At 44.6% G+C, this 15,483-nt stretch overlaps 1 protein-coding gene across 1 annotated transcript in view; it reads left to right on the top strand.

Annotated features, from left to right (window-relative positions):
* The first annotated feature begins 159 nt into the window (after positions 1-159).
* Positions 160-15,483, top strand: part of LOC139285333 (rho guanine nucleotide exchange factor 17-like) — a 57,275-nt gene continuing 41,951 nt past the window's right edge. The window contains exon 1 of the mRNA XM_070905884.1: positions 160-5,475. Within this exon, the coding sequence (XP_070761985.1) occupies positions 160-5,475 (5,316 nt within the window). The remainder of the gene's footprint in view (positions 5,476-15,483) is intronic.

Below are 15,483 nucleotides of genomic sequence, written 5' to 3'. Positions count from 1 at the left end.
GCCAACTGTTAAGTTTGAAGAAGAGTGATTATTGTTGGGTTTCCGTGCCGTTAGGCTGTGTGGGGGAAATGGACCGCAATTTCAGAAGGTGCTTGCATCTGTAATATACGTGGAGTTAAAATGTGTGTGAGTGAAATCTAACAAAGAAAGACATGAACAATGGCAGAAAGAGAGAGGAAGAATGCGGCCGTGTATCGCAGCGTCTCTTTCAAAAAGTTGGGGTCCTGGAGCGCCAGCAGGAGTGACGACCAACAACACAAACCAGAGGGTTTTGAGGCAGCTGGCGTCGCCCTTCCCCCGGAGCCCAGCAAAGCAGAACAGCCCTTGGCGACGCGTAATGTCAGTGTGTCAAGGAAAGTTTCCAAAATCTCTGCCACCACCGCCGGCCTCCCAACCGCAGATCCAAAGAGAGGCTCCTCCACTCCTCTCTCCTCTATTTCTCCATCCATTCGCCAACTCACTGAGAAGTTTAGCAGCAGCGGCTCCGCCGGGACGCACAGAGCTTCACCGGGAGACGGCGCAGCAGTGACGCGGGGGAGCAGCACTCTTCCCCGGGCCAGGGGCTCCAGGAGAGACGGCTCTCCGTCACGTAAATCTTTTCACGAGGACAGCGGTGGTGGATATTTCCAGGATAGTGACACAACAACTGTCGAGTGTCTTACAGCCAATAAAGTGCAAAAGTTTCACTCAGACACTGACTCTGTGTCAGGCTCGGACTCAGAGAAGACAAGTGAGAAACGGATTTTTACACGTTTATCAACCGACAGCAGCAGCAACTCTGGTAAGAGAGATTATTCACAGATCAATGCATGTCCCTCTGATCCCAGAAAGACTCTGACTACAGATGAGGAAGAGGATGTTACTAGTAGAGGGCTTCCTCCACCCTGTAAATCTCACAGAAGTTTTCTCTCTACACACCACAGTGACTTTATTCCCCTGCACTCTGACAAGTGGCCCAGTGTCACCAGAATTAGACAGATTTTTGATGAAAGACAAGGCAAAGCTAGGCAGCAGCACAAGACTGACACTTGTGACAATTTAAAAGCAGCCAACAGAGGCCATCTACACGAGCTCAGCCCCGGTGAGAGTGCTCCTCTCTCGGATAGAAGTGACAAACTCTCACCTTGCAGCTCTGCTAATGAAGCCAGTAGCCTGTCTTTGCATGGCAGATGCATAGGTGGAGCACCGAGCAGAGAAAGCAGTACTGCTAAAGAGACTTTTTGTTACGGTATGGACTTTTATTCCAAAGCTGACCACCAGCAGTACTCAAATGACGAAGAGGCGGGCATAGAGGCACATAATTCTAATAACATCAAAGTTTCTGATCGAAATACTTTTCAAAGCAGCAGCAGTAGCAGGAGTCGGAGTTGCACTGGGGGTAGTTACTGCCACAGGATTAACCCATCTCCATACAGATCTCATAGTCCCAGCACTGAGGCAGAGGTTGCCCATAAGACCCCCAGGACGACAGGGTTGACATCTGACCCCAGCCCTGACCTTCAACCCCCTGCTACTACGTCTTGGAGTCGACTGGAGAGCTTAGACACCTCCTCCTGCTCCTCCTCTCTTCAGCAGCCGACAGTGAGGGAGAGAAGGGATAGACAGGGGGTCGGGCTGCCCAGGGATAGTTTACATTCCTCACATAGCTCCTCTAGAGCGCCAGCCCCGACCTCCTCCTCCCCCTCCTGTGCTCCAGCTCCAGATAAAGCCATTACCTCCTCCTCCTCTACTGTAGCTCCCTCCACTGAGCTAAGAGCCCCAGCAAGAGGTGCCTCTCCCCTCAGCTCCCGCTGGAGGTTTAGTTCTGGAGACGAAGAGGAGGAGCACACCAGGAGTAGAAGAGGAGGTGGAGGAGGCGGTTGGACTGTTCCTTCCGGCCCTGCTCCTTCCATCTCCTACAGAGCAGGAGAAAGGGGCGCCACAGAGCGAGGAGGCAGCTATTTATCCCGCAGTAAAAATGGCTGCTGGGGTGCAAAGGGCATTGGCAGGTCTTCAGGCAGTGAGGAGGACAGCCCTGGTTCTTTAGGCCCCCACAGTCGAGAGGCAGTGCGCCGTCGCTCGCTGAGAAAGAAGAAGAAGGTCAGTGGAGCTGCTCTAGCAACAGGCCGTGATGATTATGATGATCATGATGGCGAATCAGAAAACAGCGACAGTGACACAAGCTTGACAATGGAGCACTTGGAGAGGCACCACCGGCAAAACACAGGAGGAGAATTTGCGAGAACAGCATCTCGAAACCACTCGGCAAGAGAACCCAGTAGTCATAGTAACAGAGCCCGGGTGCAGCAATGGGAGCGCATCTCCTCACCTGGGACCTCCACTACACTTCCTGGTGTATCACGAGTGTCAAAGGTCAACATCCCTCCATTTGTTTCCAGTCCTGGTGGTTCGCGTTGCAGCAGCCGATACTCCAGCACTGAGACGCTGAAGGAGGAGGACCAGGCTAGCTGCGCCAACCGTTTTAACACGGGCGGAGCAGGAGGCAGCAATAGCAAACTTGCATCATCGTCCATGCTGAGTAAAACGTACCATGGGAATTTTACCATGTACCGATCCCCAAGCTTTGGCCATGGGGATAACGTCTCCCATACCCCTGTGCGGGTGCGCCCCAAGGTTGTGCCTACAGTCAACCCCGTACCTAGTGTACTTCCCAGAGAAGGTGGAGTATCTGCAGGGGTTAGGGGTGGTGAGACCATGACATTAAGGAGGACAACAGGTGGGGAAGGGGTAGATGATAATGATAACAACCGAATATCCATCTCCAACCCCGATATCACCTCAGAAACTATGTCACTCTTAAGCTTTCTGAAATCTGACCTGTCAGAGCTCAAAGTGCGGAAAACAAGTGGAGACAAATCCGGGGGTGTGGAGGGGTCATCAGTGTACAGGATGGGCTCACGAACTCATGGCGGGACCCTCCTACCTTCAGGTCGTCGGCCATCTCTCAAAGACCTGACTGCCACCCTGCGGCGTGCAAAATCCTTCACTTATTCAGACAAACCCACACCAGCCGTGAGGTGTTGCTTGACAGGTGGTACCACGAAGAGGAGCTCCTCTGAGCAGCAGCTTGATTTGGATGGAGAGAGGGATGGAGGGAGGCTGTCAGTGTCAGATAGAGAAGTAGAAAGTGATGGGGGTGATTTTAGGGTTGGGAGAGGACAAAGAATGAGGGATTATGGATTTGATGATGATGATGAGGAAGGGATGCCTCCATTGCAGGAGAGGTATGTGCAGGAAGCCAGGCAGGTCATACGAGACATCTGCCAAATGAGTACTAGGGAAGACGATGATGATGATGTTGATGTAAGGAGAACTGATGATGATTTGGAGGATGAATGTTTCCAGGTCAAGAAAACAAATGAGGAGAAGGAGAAAGCAGGAGTGAGTGTTAAGGATGAGGCAAGGACGGATCAACAGGCTGAGTTTAATAACACAAAAGACAGGGATAAACATGAGAGGGAGAGAGAGAACAGGGAGAGGGAGAGGAGCGAGAGGGATGGACAAAGTATGCAGTTGGAGAAGCTAAACAGCAGGGGCACAGCGTACAGGGAGAAGGCAAAGAGACAGAGCAGAGAGACGGAGAGAGCCTTACCGAAGGGCGACTCGGAGGAAAGCATGTTCTACGATCGCTCTGTGGATGAACTTTCAGGACATGAGTCTAGTTTAACAGATGAAGGGATTGTAACAGAGCCAGAGACGGGCCCCAGTGACCCCTCTGAGAGGTCATTCTTGGGGTCAGCAGGGGTTAATTTAGGGTCACGAATTGCTAGGGATGTGCTAGGGCAGCCTGTCACAGTATGGAAGCAATCGGCTCTCCATGAGGCGGAGGGGTTTAAGCAGGAAAGAGAAGAGATGACAGAGAACAATGTGAATTGTACAAATCGTCTGAATGAAGTCAGCGCACCTCCCTCCTTACCTCTTCCTGCTCGTATGGCTGAGAGTGACAGTATCATCATGGAGCTGAGCAGCACCGCTGGTATCAACAATGTCAACACTACCAGTGAGGAGATCAACACCAACAGCGCTGTGTCGCAGAGGTCAGCAGGCACCGCAGGAGGAGGACTTGAAGCCCCTGCGACCCCAAGTGCTATCCGTCGAAGGCGCAAGTTCTCCCCGTCTGGTAATAACAACACAGCCTCTGATTCCAGTAATGGCAGTAATGCAGAGTCAACAATAGCAGCTGTTGGAAATGGGGAGTCCACAGTCTATCGCTCTCTCAGTGACCCCATGCCTCAGCGGCGCTGTTCTGTGTCAGAAGAGGGGAATAACAACTTTTCCTCTGTAGACAGCAACCTGTTAGGATCTCTGTCTGTCAAAGGAGGAGGAGGTGCTCCAGAGGCCTCTGCTGTGGCCACCATGTCAGAATACAAGGGCAGTGTGGCCAGTGACTTGTCAGTTTACAGTGATGGCGGGCTCCGTGATGATGCCATTCGTGACTACAGTGGGGTGATCAGGAGCATCGTAGCTGAGCCAGGTGCAATGGACAGACTGATGACAGATGACCATGGCAATGGCAAAGCTCCCAAGAAGAAGTCATTCAGTGACCCCAGTCGCCGTAGCGATGCCCCTTTACCTTCCCTGAATGACCCTCAATTCAGAGGTCAGACCGGCAGCACTCAGCCAATCAGTGAACTGGATCAACCTGGCCAGATCCCACCTTCCAGCAGTGAGCCAATCCTGAGCGAGCAGAGAGAGAAACTGTGGGAGCCAGAAGTTAAACCTAAACACACATTGGCGACTCAGGCTCATCGTCATGCAAACAGCAGTAACGAAGTCAAGAAGGGTCGTTCCCAGTCAGAATGCACCCCCCACTCTGATAACCACGAGGATGAAGAAGATGATGTAATAGACCAAGGTGGAGAAGAGGTGCAGAAGTTTAACTTTGACCTCAAGCTAGCTGGGGTTCTGTCCCCTAGAATGGTTCGTCGGCCCACCAGAAAGCGTCCAAACAGGCTGGCTCAGTTTTTCTCTCATGAGGACCCATTTGAGCCCCCAGAACTGGGTTCAGAGGCGCCCGGGGATCACAGCGACCAAACCGACCTCACTCCTCCTCTTCCCCCTCCCCAACTGCAATCCAAATCCAAAACCAGGCCCAAGCATGTCCGCCATGCCAGTGAACCCGCTACCTTTATCCCCATTTCCCCACCTCCACACCTCCAGCCACTGAAGGAAGGGGACTGCCTCGCCATCCGACCCACTGCAGAGCCTCCGACCTTAAGTAAGCCTCCAGGAGACGAGGCCCCATCTCTGGAGGATGTGACACAGAAATATATTCTGGAACTGAGCACTGCTGAGAGGGACACTGAAGGCCCAGGGCCTCTTCCAGCGGCCAGGGATGGAACTGAAGGTGCAGTGTCAGCTTCAGAGGGGCCCAGCGAGACCAGCACCAGTGGAATTACAGAAGGTGTACCACAGAAGAAGAGCACAGAGAACACTGCATCCACGGCTACCCCACAGAGGACCAAGCCAAGAGTGGTAAGTCTACATTTCTTTCTGTCTTTTTTTTTTTTTTACCATTTTCAGTGCTATGTGTGAGTGTGTGCAAGGCTGGTGTGCTCAATGCTCTCTTGTTGCATGGTGTGGAGTTGTGATGATTCAGCTTCAAATGGTAATTTTCTTGACTAAACTCTTTGTTACTGTCTCAAATATGGTGAAATTGGATTTTTAGTGTATCAATGGCATAGGCAGGTTTTGGGGTAATGTCTTAAAAGGACTCATAATGTTGTTTTATACAGTTGGCCGGTTGCTGTTGTTTCATAGCTACACCTAAAAGTGCATGTGTGTGCCTGTGTTTTGTGCTGTGAATCAGGACCCTCATGGTTCATTTCTGAGTGCATATGGGAGCAGTGCTACAATACAGAAGCCATTAAAGGCTGAGCAGTGTTAAACAAACATCAGAGGATGTTATTAGTTTGATTAAACAAGTCTCAGACAACGGGCATTAAGGAGTGGACCAAGCCCCGCTGAGTGTGTGTGTCTGTTTTCATTTATCTGTTTAATCCAATATCGATTGTCTATGTGCCAGAATCATAGAGTCATAGAGAGGGGATATAATAAACAGTTCACCCAAACACAGATTGGGTGTGTAATGTCTGCGATTCTGCCTTCACTCAGCAGTGTCTAAACATTGGGAGACTTCTGGCTTGTTATCATAGCAATACAAAGGTTATCTAATTGGGCTTTGACCAAAAATCAATATCATGACAAATATACAGAATAAATCGACAATAAATTTGTGTTTCTTTTTAACAACCACTGGGTAGAATAGGCATTAAACTTAATTTAGCATAGTACGACAAACCTAAACTTGTGTAAAAAGTTAAATACAGATAAATGCAGTAGCCAGTAGCCACTCATGAGGTTTGACTTGTGTAACAGAGCAGAGCAGTGGGAACTAAATGTCTGTCTGTGTGTGTTTCTATGTAAACTCAATGTTCATTTCTGTGGATGATGTCATTCATTGCCATACACAGCTACCCAGTGCACAAACACACATTTGCCTGACGTTAGTAAGTAAGTTTATTATACAGTCATGGGTGTGACTGTGGTTTTGAGAAAGTAAAAACAACACAGGGATTATCATCCCGTCTGAGTTCAAGACAGAAGGTTGCAGACATCATCATCCAAGGCTTTGCTTTCATTACGTCATGAATGCTTTTTTTATTGCGGTGACTATTTTGCAGCCCTGGACTCATTCTGCTCTGGTTGGGAGACCAAATGTTGCCTGATTTGTCACTGTGCATGTTTCAGTAATCTGGAAGATGTTGTTTTTATTTGCTATTTCCTTGTTGTTTCGCCTGTTGCTCCTTGACTTGACTACATTCTCTCACAAAGCTGCTTTGCTGCCCATTGATATTATTTACATCTGTTGCTCTGATCATTAGTTGTTGATTGTTTTACTCCCTTGCCCATTGTCCTTCCTTGTTGCCGTAGTGACATTAGCAGTAGCTGGCGAGTGACCTCAACAGGCAGGAAATGGGTTTAGGGAAACGGGAAGTTGTTGTGGTTACTGAAGTGTTTGATGATGTCCAGCACTACAGGCTGGCGTGTGCGTATGTGCACTCCATTGTACTAAGTGTGTGTGCACATTTGTGACTTGCTCGCATGTGCGTATTATACAGTGGTTTCCTCTCTCTGCTTATGTGTGTGTGCATGTGCATATTGTTTGTCTGGAATATATCAATGGCTTGCTCGTTTGGAGCCCAGAGTTTTGCCAACACAGTGTGTTTAGAGCACAGCCCTACAGCTCCGGTGCACGGTGACAGTGTGCGTGTGATTTGGACTGAATGTAATAACAACTGTGCCAAGCTAAAATGGAGCGCAGACAAGTTCTGAGAAAGTAAGTAAGGAAGGAAGAAAGAAAGAAAGGAGAGAAGGAGAGAGAGGCAGAGAACAAGCTTTCTCCTTTTCTGGAGACTGGAGTGTGGCTCGTTTCACCCACAGCACAGTGCCTGCTTTCTGACATGAAAATCTCTCATTACTGTCATCTTTGTCTGTTTCTGATTTACTTTTCTTCACTATTCCTTTGTGCCTTTTCTTCTTCCCTTCTCATCTCCTTTGTCATTCGTCCAGATGTTGGGTCAGTCAAAGTCTGAAATACTATATCAGTATGTTGCATTTTCAGTTCATACTCTCACCCCATCTCCAATTTTTTACACAAATTCTTTGTTCCTCCTCAAGTTATCTTCTTCTCCTTGCGGTCTCTTTCTCTCGGTGTCTCTGGAACATAGCAGTGAAGTGAGGTCATAATGTTTGTCTTGGTGTGAGGCAGCCTGCCGAGCCAAATGTCAGGTAGAGACAGAAAGAAAGACGGAGACAAAAAAAAACGAATGAAGGAAGGGAGTTGGAAGGAAACACTTGGCTGGCTGGCTAAAAAAAAAGTTTGAGGCTCAAAATAGAACAGAGACAGAGCTGGAGAATGAAACGGTGATGGAGGGAGGCAGGGGGAGTGAGGGAATGAGCGGTAATGGGAGAGGACGGCAGAAAAAGGCTGGTTTTTAGTTGATTCAGAGGTGGGTCATATGTACAAAATCAATATTTCGATATCCATCTTGATATGTTGTGATTTACTTAAGTATTCAAAACCACATGGCATACATTGTGACTTGTGTTTGCCTTGACGTGAATACTCTGATGTAAGACATCTTTATATGAGAATTGTTTCAAAATGTTATTGATAATGTTAATTGTTATTGTTATTGATAATATGGCGTTATCACCCTAACTTGAACATAAAACCAGTGGAAAAAAGGACTATTGGCTCTATTTGGTCCACTAAATGTGTTAAATGGGTAACCACAGTTTGTCTAGTCAGTGTAAAATGAGCACCTCGCAGGTACTGAACAGCTCTTCCTTCACAGCAGCTGAACAGACAAATAGTACTGTAACGTATTCCTGAAACAGTGTCTGCTGTTTTCTGGAAAACGTCAAAGATGCACACATTGTTTTTTGTTGGATTATGATTCCTCTTGAATAAGTGTGTGTGTGTGTGTGTGTGTTTCCTGTACTGTTTGAGTAGTTTTCACTTTAGCAGGCAGCAGGAATGTGGCCCATCTTTCCTTCTGCTCGTTGCATAACAGTCTTCAACTGAAGACACTCAAGTATTTTTGTGTTGTCGAGGCATTAGTGACCATATTGTAATATGGCAACATTTAAGTTTCGCCACTGGTGCTAAAATAATACTTTTTTGGCATTTTATTTGTAGGAATATAAAATGTTTGATTTAACAAAATAAGCCAAATACATTTCATTTTAATACAAGTCTAAATTAGCAACATTCCTATTTAAATCAGGCTATATATGGGCTATACCGTATAAATATGATAAGAGTCTGGTCAATCATTCAATGCCAATATTTTGTACTTTGGTAGTCGGACACATTTTTGTCTGGATACCGAGCCACTGTAATATGCTTTCGTATGTACTTCCTGCATAACCTTGAAATGAGGACAAAGGACAGCACTCCAAAGGGACTCAGAGTCACATTAAAATAATATTTCAAAAGTTCTTTGTCCATGTATTACCTTTCATCCTCTCGATGAGGCCAGTGCAGGTTTAAAGAGGATGTTAGCTGGAGTGCTGGTGGCAGAAAGAGAGAGGGAAATGGAAAGCCAGAGAGGAAGAAAGGAGACAGAAAGATTGGTCTGTGCTCTGCTCTGCATGGATTAGGTTTAAAAGCGCTGTGTTTATAGCTTCAGATTTATGACTGACTTTGTTTTATCAGGCCACCCACATGGAATCAAATACTTTCCCTCTGTCCGGTCTTTTTTCTTTCACTCCTCCCCAGATGTAGAGAGGAAAAGTAAAGGTAGAGATGTGTAGATACTGAAGCAGTGAGTCTTTTATAATACGGATGTTCTCAAATCAACTTGTTTTGTGAGAGCTCTGCTATTCTGTAATATAAAACTGTGGTAGAAAATGCACCATCAACCTTTTTATTTTGTGATCAATGGAGAGGAAGGAGCTTATCCAATAAGCAACTTGCTCCTTTTGAAAGCAGACTTAAAAGTAAAGTTAAAGGACACATTGCACACACATAAAGGATATAGTGGGGGTGCTAGGGGTTCTTTTTCAACATGCAAAGGTCAACACAGGTTTAGGGAGGGATGCTGAGCGAGGTAAAGGTGAAGGAGAGATGAAAAGATGAGGATGTGGTTTGTTCTGGTTGAAGGTCTCCATGAGTCAGCAGATGAGAAGGGAAGAGGTGGGATGAATCAGAAGATCAAAAAGGCCACACTGCAGATATCTGTGGTTTCAATGACACACAGGCAGCCTCTGATGGTTGACTTTTTGTGCCAGTGGAGGTAGAAAACTGAAGCTTATACCTAAAAGGATGTATCACTACTGTCGTGGGAGGATGGTGTGATTCTGTATAGTAAATGTGATGGCATCCATGTAGATCTTACTGGTTGAGTAGATTGAATTTAACAAGCATTTCACTTAAAGGGAACTTCGGGGCTAAACTGGTTCTGTAATGTTTGCTATGGTTTCTGTTCCTATGTGGTTATGGTCCCATGAGAGCGGAGAACTTTGGAGAGAAAACGTCCCCTACCTCCAGCCATCTTGTCCTCTATTCACACACAGAAAATGTTTTGCCTGCCTCTCTGTCTCTCTCTCTCTCTCTCTCACACACACTCACCCTCACACACACACACACACACACACACACACACACACACACAGTATTGCTTTTGGGACAGGCACAACAACAATGTTTTGTGTTCCTCTGCATAAGGATTTAATGATAGACCTATTTGGTTTGACGGGGGGCCGAAGTAATTTTGATAGCTGCTGAAGAAGAGTCCAGTAAACGTGGTTTTATGTTTACTGCAGTCTCCGCTGGTTGCCTGGCAGCTGCTCCCTGCCTCGAGATATACTTGCACATAACCCCCTGTATAGCGTCAAAATATCGTTTTTACACTTGAAAAATAACGCATTAATCCTTGAGCTTCAGGCTTGCTGGTAGACAGATTTTGTTGCCTTTTTCAGAGCCTGACTAGCTGTTTACCCCCCATTTCCAGTCTTTGTGCTAAGCTAAGCTAACCAACTACAGGCTCCAGCTACATAACAGACAGGCATGAGAGTGGGCAAGCAAGCAAATAAGTGCATTTCCCCTATTAACTTTCTTCTTCCTTTTTTTAACAGTATTGAACAAGTCTGCACTTGAACGAGCTTGAACTAGCAATCCTAATAAAGGTAATTTTGGCCTAGCAAGTGTGAGAATAATCAAGGTTTTATTCAAAATGTAAGCTCAAGTGACATTTGTGTCACTGCAAACAAATCTCAACATGAGGCTCCATCTGGTTTCTCACAGTGGGGGAAAAAACTCTGTGGGAAAACAGTTCTGGATGTCCTTTCCCTCGGCTGATGACAGTGGCAATATGCTTTGAAAATGTTTAACTTTCCCTTTTAAGGAGAGCTCCTGGATTGTTTTTTTTTTTATTCACTGTAACTCACCAGTGGAAAGATAGTTTAAACCTGTGAACAGTGGCTGTTCGGACTCTTCTTCTATCTTCTTTTCCTCTTTGGTGTCCTCCATTTCTTGTCCCAGTCGCTCCCCTCCTGACTCTCAGTCTGTGTGGATCCACCCAGTGTAATTACAGAGCAGTTTGCTTATGTAAGGAAAGCCTCCTCTGAAACAGCACTTTCTAACAGAGCTGCTATTTCAGCTTTTTTTTGTGTGCGCAGGCAGATTTCTACATACTAAAGTGTGTGTTTGTGTGTGTATGCGTGTTTGTAAGTGATGTAAATAATGGATAATGAATACTGGTTTCACCTGGTTCGAACACTACTTTGAAAATGGGGTCATCTGTTAAAGACTGTTTGTGTGTGTGCCATAGATACACAGTATTATATATGTTTGGCAGGGTTTCTCCCATGCCATGTTCGTCTTCCCTGTAGTTTTCTGTCCGAGTCATACATCTGCAGTCCACGTGGCCACAAAGATGTCTAATGTGAGAATCCCAGTTTTCAGTTTGTTGATGATTCAGCGAATGCAGGGCTGCGCTGTTGGCTGCCATGTCCTAAGTGGAATCACCTAAGGTTTACAGTACAGCTGGTGCTAATTGATTTCTTCAAAAAAGGAAGAAAAAGGAAAAAAGCTACTGTAAAAAAAGCCTCAAAATACTTAACATGCCACAAAAAAAATCTATTCCAGATACATGGAAGAAATCAGGTCCTACTGTTACAGCTGTACACACGGATCAGGTCCATTAGTTTTGCCTGTCAGCATTTAACTTTAATTACTATGTTAGTGCAAGGTAACTGCTTTATTGTCATTCTACGCTAGTCTACATTGTACTTGCCAGTCAGCAGTTCAGACTCTCTCTGTTTCTCGCTGTTTTCTTTTGTCTACTTTTCACAGTCACTGCTGTAATATTAACTAATAATAAAATGTTCAGATTTTTAAAGGATTTGTTAATCAATTGTTTGCTGCTTTTCTGTATTTTAAATAATAGCAAACTTTTGGGTTTTGGACTGGTAAGAAAAAACTTGAGGATTTCAAATGAAACAGTTAATCACTTTTTATTTATTGGTTTTGATAATAAAATAATCTAATCTCATTTGGTTGTTGCGGTTGTTGTTGTTACGTAATCAGTGGTAATGATACCAATGCATGTACGTGTACCCCCTGTCCTAGCTAACATTAGCCTCTGCTCTTTATCTATAGTGTCTGTAGCTCAGTGTATTTTCTTAAAGAGGGTTTATTTGTCTTTCTGAAAAGCTTAAACATGTTCCTCGAGTTTCAGCTAGTGTTATTTACCAATTTATTTCATAGTAAATTGTTAGTGCTTCAGAGTGTTAGCAAAATATAACAATCCTTGTTAGCATTTAGCAGCTAAAGCTCCCATGTGTTTTGATGGTGTGGTAATGACCATGGACAACTGCTGCTAACAAAACAATCAAAAACAAGTTACTAGTTACTGCTGTCTTTTAGCTGGCAGGTCCACTGCTCCTTCAGTCCCCAGACAGTGACGGCTTTGGCTTCAGTTGACAAGAATGAGCAGCAGCATTAGCTTGTAGCCTGTAAGCTAGCTAATGAACACGTGTTTATGAGCTCTTCTGACTCCTCTGGGGTGGGTTCAAAATCATAGCCAATCATTGAAAATAGGTTAAAGACATTTTCCTCTGTCATTTTGTATTGTACAGTAGTTTTAACTAGTCAATGCTAGGGCTAGCAAAGCTGCTGTGGACACAATGAAGCTAACTTTTTTCCCAGCTAACAAACTAGTTGCTAGCTGTTAGCCACTGAATGATGTCTGTGCAAAAATGCTTATTCTTTCCAGATAAGTGAGATAGCCAAATTACTTAGCAGTTATGTTACTCACCTCTGAGATTTTGACTTTGTGGATCATATTTTCAGTAGGTTGGTAACATGCTGTGTCTGAAATCACTCCCCGTATCCTCCTCACACACTTTAACGAAAAGCATTTGCTAAAAATCTCCCAGTGCTTTGCCTTTTGATAGAAAAAGTTGCAGTTATGCGACACCACATCTGTTAGTGATGGTTGCAAAATGTATTTTAGAGCAGGTTATTGTTTTATTACAGTGATTTTGGACTCAGCAGTAGTCCGTTGTACAACGTAAGAGATAAATACTTCCCTGTAACACATTTTTAACTTTGGGGACAACTCAGTCTAGTATTTGAACTTACCCAACAACAATTCATTATCAAAGCTCACTCTGTTTGTCACTCACAGTCAGAGCATTTATTAAAATCTGCATATAGTATTTTGAATAGAAAAAAATGAAAGCAAACACTTCTTTGAGAACTAAAGAATAGTTTATCAAATATTACTAGTCAAATGCCATACACGCACTCAAAACGCAGAGAAAGTGGAAGTCTATGGTTACATTACTATGCCTGCTTTATGCTAGTATGTGTTTGTGTATGCACATATCTCTTAGACTGAGTGTCATAGATGTGTTGTCTGCGTCTACCCCAGTCATTCACACAATGGTACAACTGTGTTACCCGTGCAACGTGTAGCATAGCATAGTTTACAGCGTGGTTGGACACACACACATTTATACAGGGTTTAGGCCGTGGTCTATCTGTGGGTTGATTGGGCCGCTCAGTCCTATTCTCTCACTTGTCTTTTGTCATCCAGAGAAACATGACAGAAGAAACACTCTGCTTCTTCCTCCCTTCTCTGTTTCTGCCCTTGTCTTCCTCTCACCCTCTCCCGTCTTCTGTCTTATGGCATCAGTCCGCCGGTTTGGATCATGCTCTAGCTGCCAATTGAGAAACTCTCGCCAAAATGGGAACGGGAGAAGCTGGAAGTGTCGGAGTGTTGTTCCCGAGTGGCTGCTGGGATCTCGGATTAAGGCGCAGGGAGAGGAGGAGGAGGAGGAGGAGGATTGGAAAAGAGAGACAGGAGCAGCTAAGGCCAAAGCAGCCTCACAGGCAGGTGGTGTTGCTCCTCTTTGTGTTTGTATGGAATGCAATTTAAGACATGTCGGATCCAAAGTCTTCAGTTGAGTCACATTTATCTTTTCTTGACACATGTCTTTATCCAGACAAGTAGTGTAGTATTTTGTGAGGAAAAAAAATGATTTCATCAAATGGTGGGTTGTCTCAAACTTTTCAAATGAAACCCAAAAGTGATATGAAGTAAAAACATGTTTCATTGTGTGTGTGAGTGTACAGTATGTGCCTGTGTGTGTGGATTGTTGTCTGCTGAATCAGAGGTTAGATATCTCTTGTAATGTTTAGCTCTATGCTGCCGTCATTTTATTAGCTCGTCAGTGACATCACCCCTATCATGTGGATTTCATCATCATGCACCCCATGGTGTCATTACATCATCCACAGCACGTGGATGACATCACTGTAGAGCATTGTCTTTTTTTTTTTTTTTGGTTCAGATTGTGTTCTGCTGAAGGAATTTGGTCTCATGAGTTTCCAGTTTGAAAATGAAACAGGCTACAAATCAATGGTATAATACATTTGTCAATAGTAGAACCTTCATATAGTGACGTTAATATTTTTCTTGGTTTGACTCTTTTGACCCTGTGCAGTATGGATTTCAAATGAGATGAATGAAGGCTAGAACAAAACACTTTTTAGTGCTTGTATTTCTTTTCTTTTCTATTTCTTTCATTTGCATATTTCCAGCAGCAGGATATTTGGCGACTTTGGTATTAAAGAATTGCATCGTAATTGGAGTAGTAGCCACCGTGCCTGAAGAAAATAAGCAAAGGGCACTACTTTACAGGTAGCAGTGTACTCAATTGGTGCGTTCACATAGACAAAATAGATGTTTTGGCTCAAAGTAATGTGACACATTCTTTGATCACCGCACAGCCTTTTTGACCAGACTAGTCAGTATATTATGAATATATATTAGTATATATCAGTTTTTTTACTCTGCCTTACTTGGGTTGTCTTCTGTGACTAATAAGTTTGAATTGAGAATATTTGCCCTTACCATAGATGACTGCTGAAGCAGAGAATATGTGAGGACAGTTTTCTTTTGTTAACATTATGTATTACACATATTATCAACACTCAGACTATTTTTAATCTTTCCTAGTCTTTGTTTTTAAATTCCAGACAGTCCCAACAAGTCGCCTGTTTCCCCTCCCTGCCCCCCTCACAGGTGAGCGACGAGAGGCCTGATCTCTCTGGCTGCTGCCAACCTTTGTACTCAAGTAAAACATTTTGTCCCAAGATGAGTTTTGACAAAACTATGAGTCAGACTGAAAATATGTTGACCTTACCTCAACTGAGAAAACTTGGATGTGTGTGTGTGTGTGTGTGTGTGTGTGTGTGTCAGAGTGTGAATGAGAGAAAGACAGAAGTAGACAGAGGCATGGGGCTACTGTGTGTGTGTGTGTGTGTGTGTGTGTGTGTGTGTGTGCGCATGCATCTGTGTTTCAATCATTTTGATGCCAAATAATGTTTTTGAGAAGATGAAGTGGTGTTTAGCTCCCCTCTCTCCCCCCTTGTGTCTTTTTTCTTTCTGTCCCTGTCGCTCTCTC

Source organism: Enoplosus armatus, chromosome 5 (assembly GCF_043641665.1).
Source record: "Enoplosus armatus isolate fEnoArm2 chromosome 5, fEnoArm2.hap1, whole genome shotgun sequence".
Lineage (NCBI taxonomy): Eukaryota > Metazoa > Chordata > Actinopteri > Centrarchiformes > Enoplosidae > Enoplosus > Enoplosus armatus.
The sequence above is the reverse complement of the archived record's forward strand: the minus strand, read 5'-3'. Positions and strand labels throughout refer to the sequence as shown.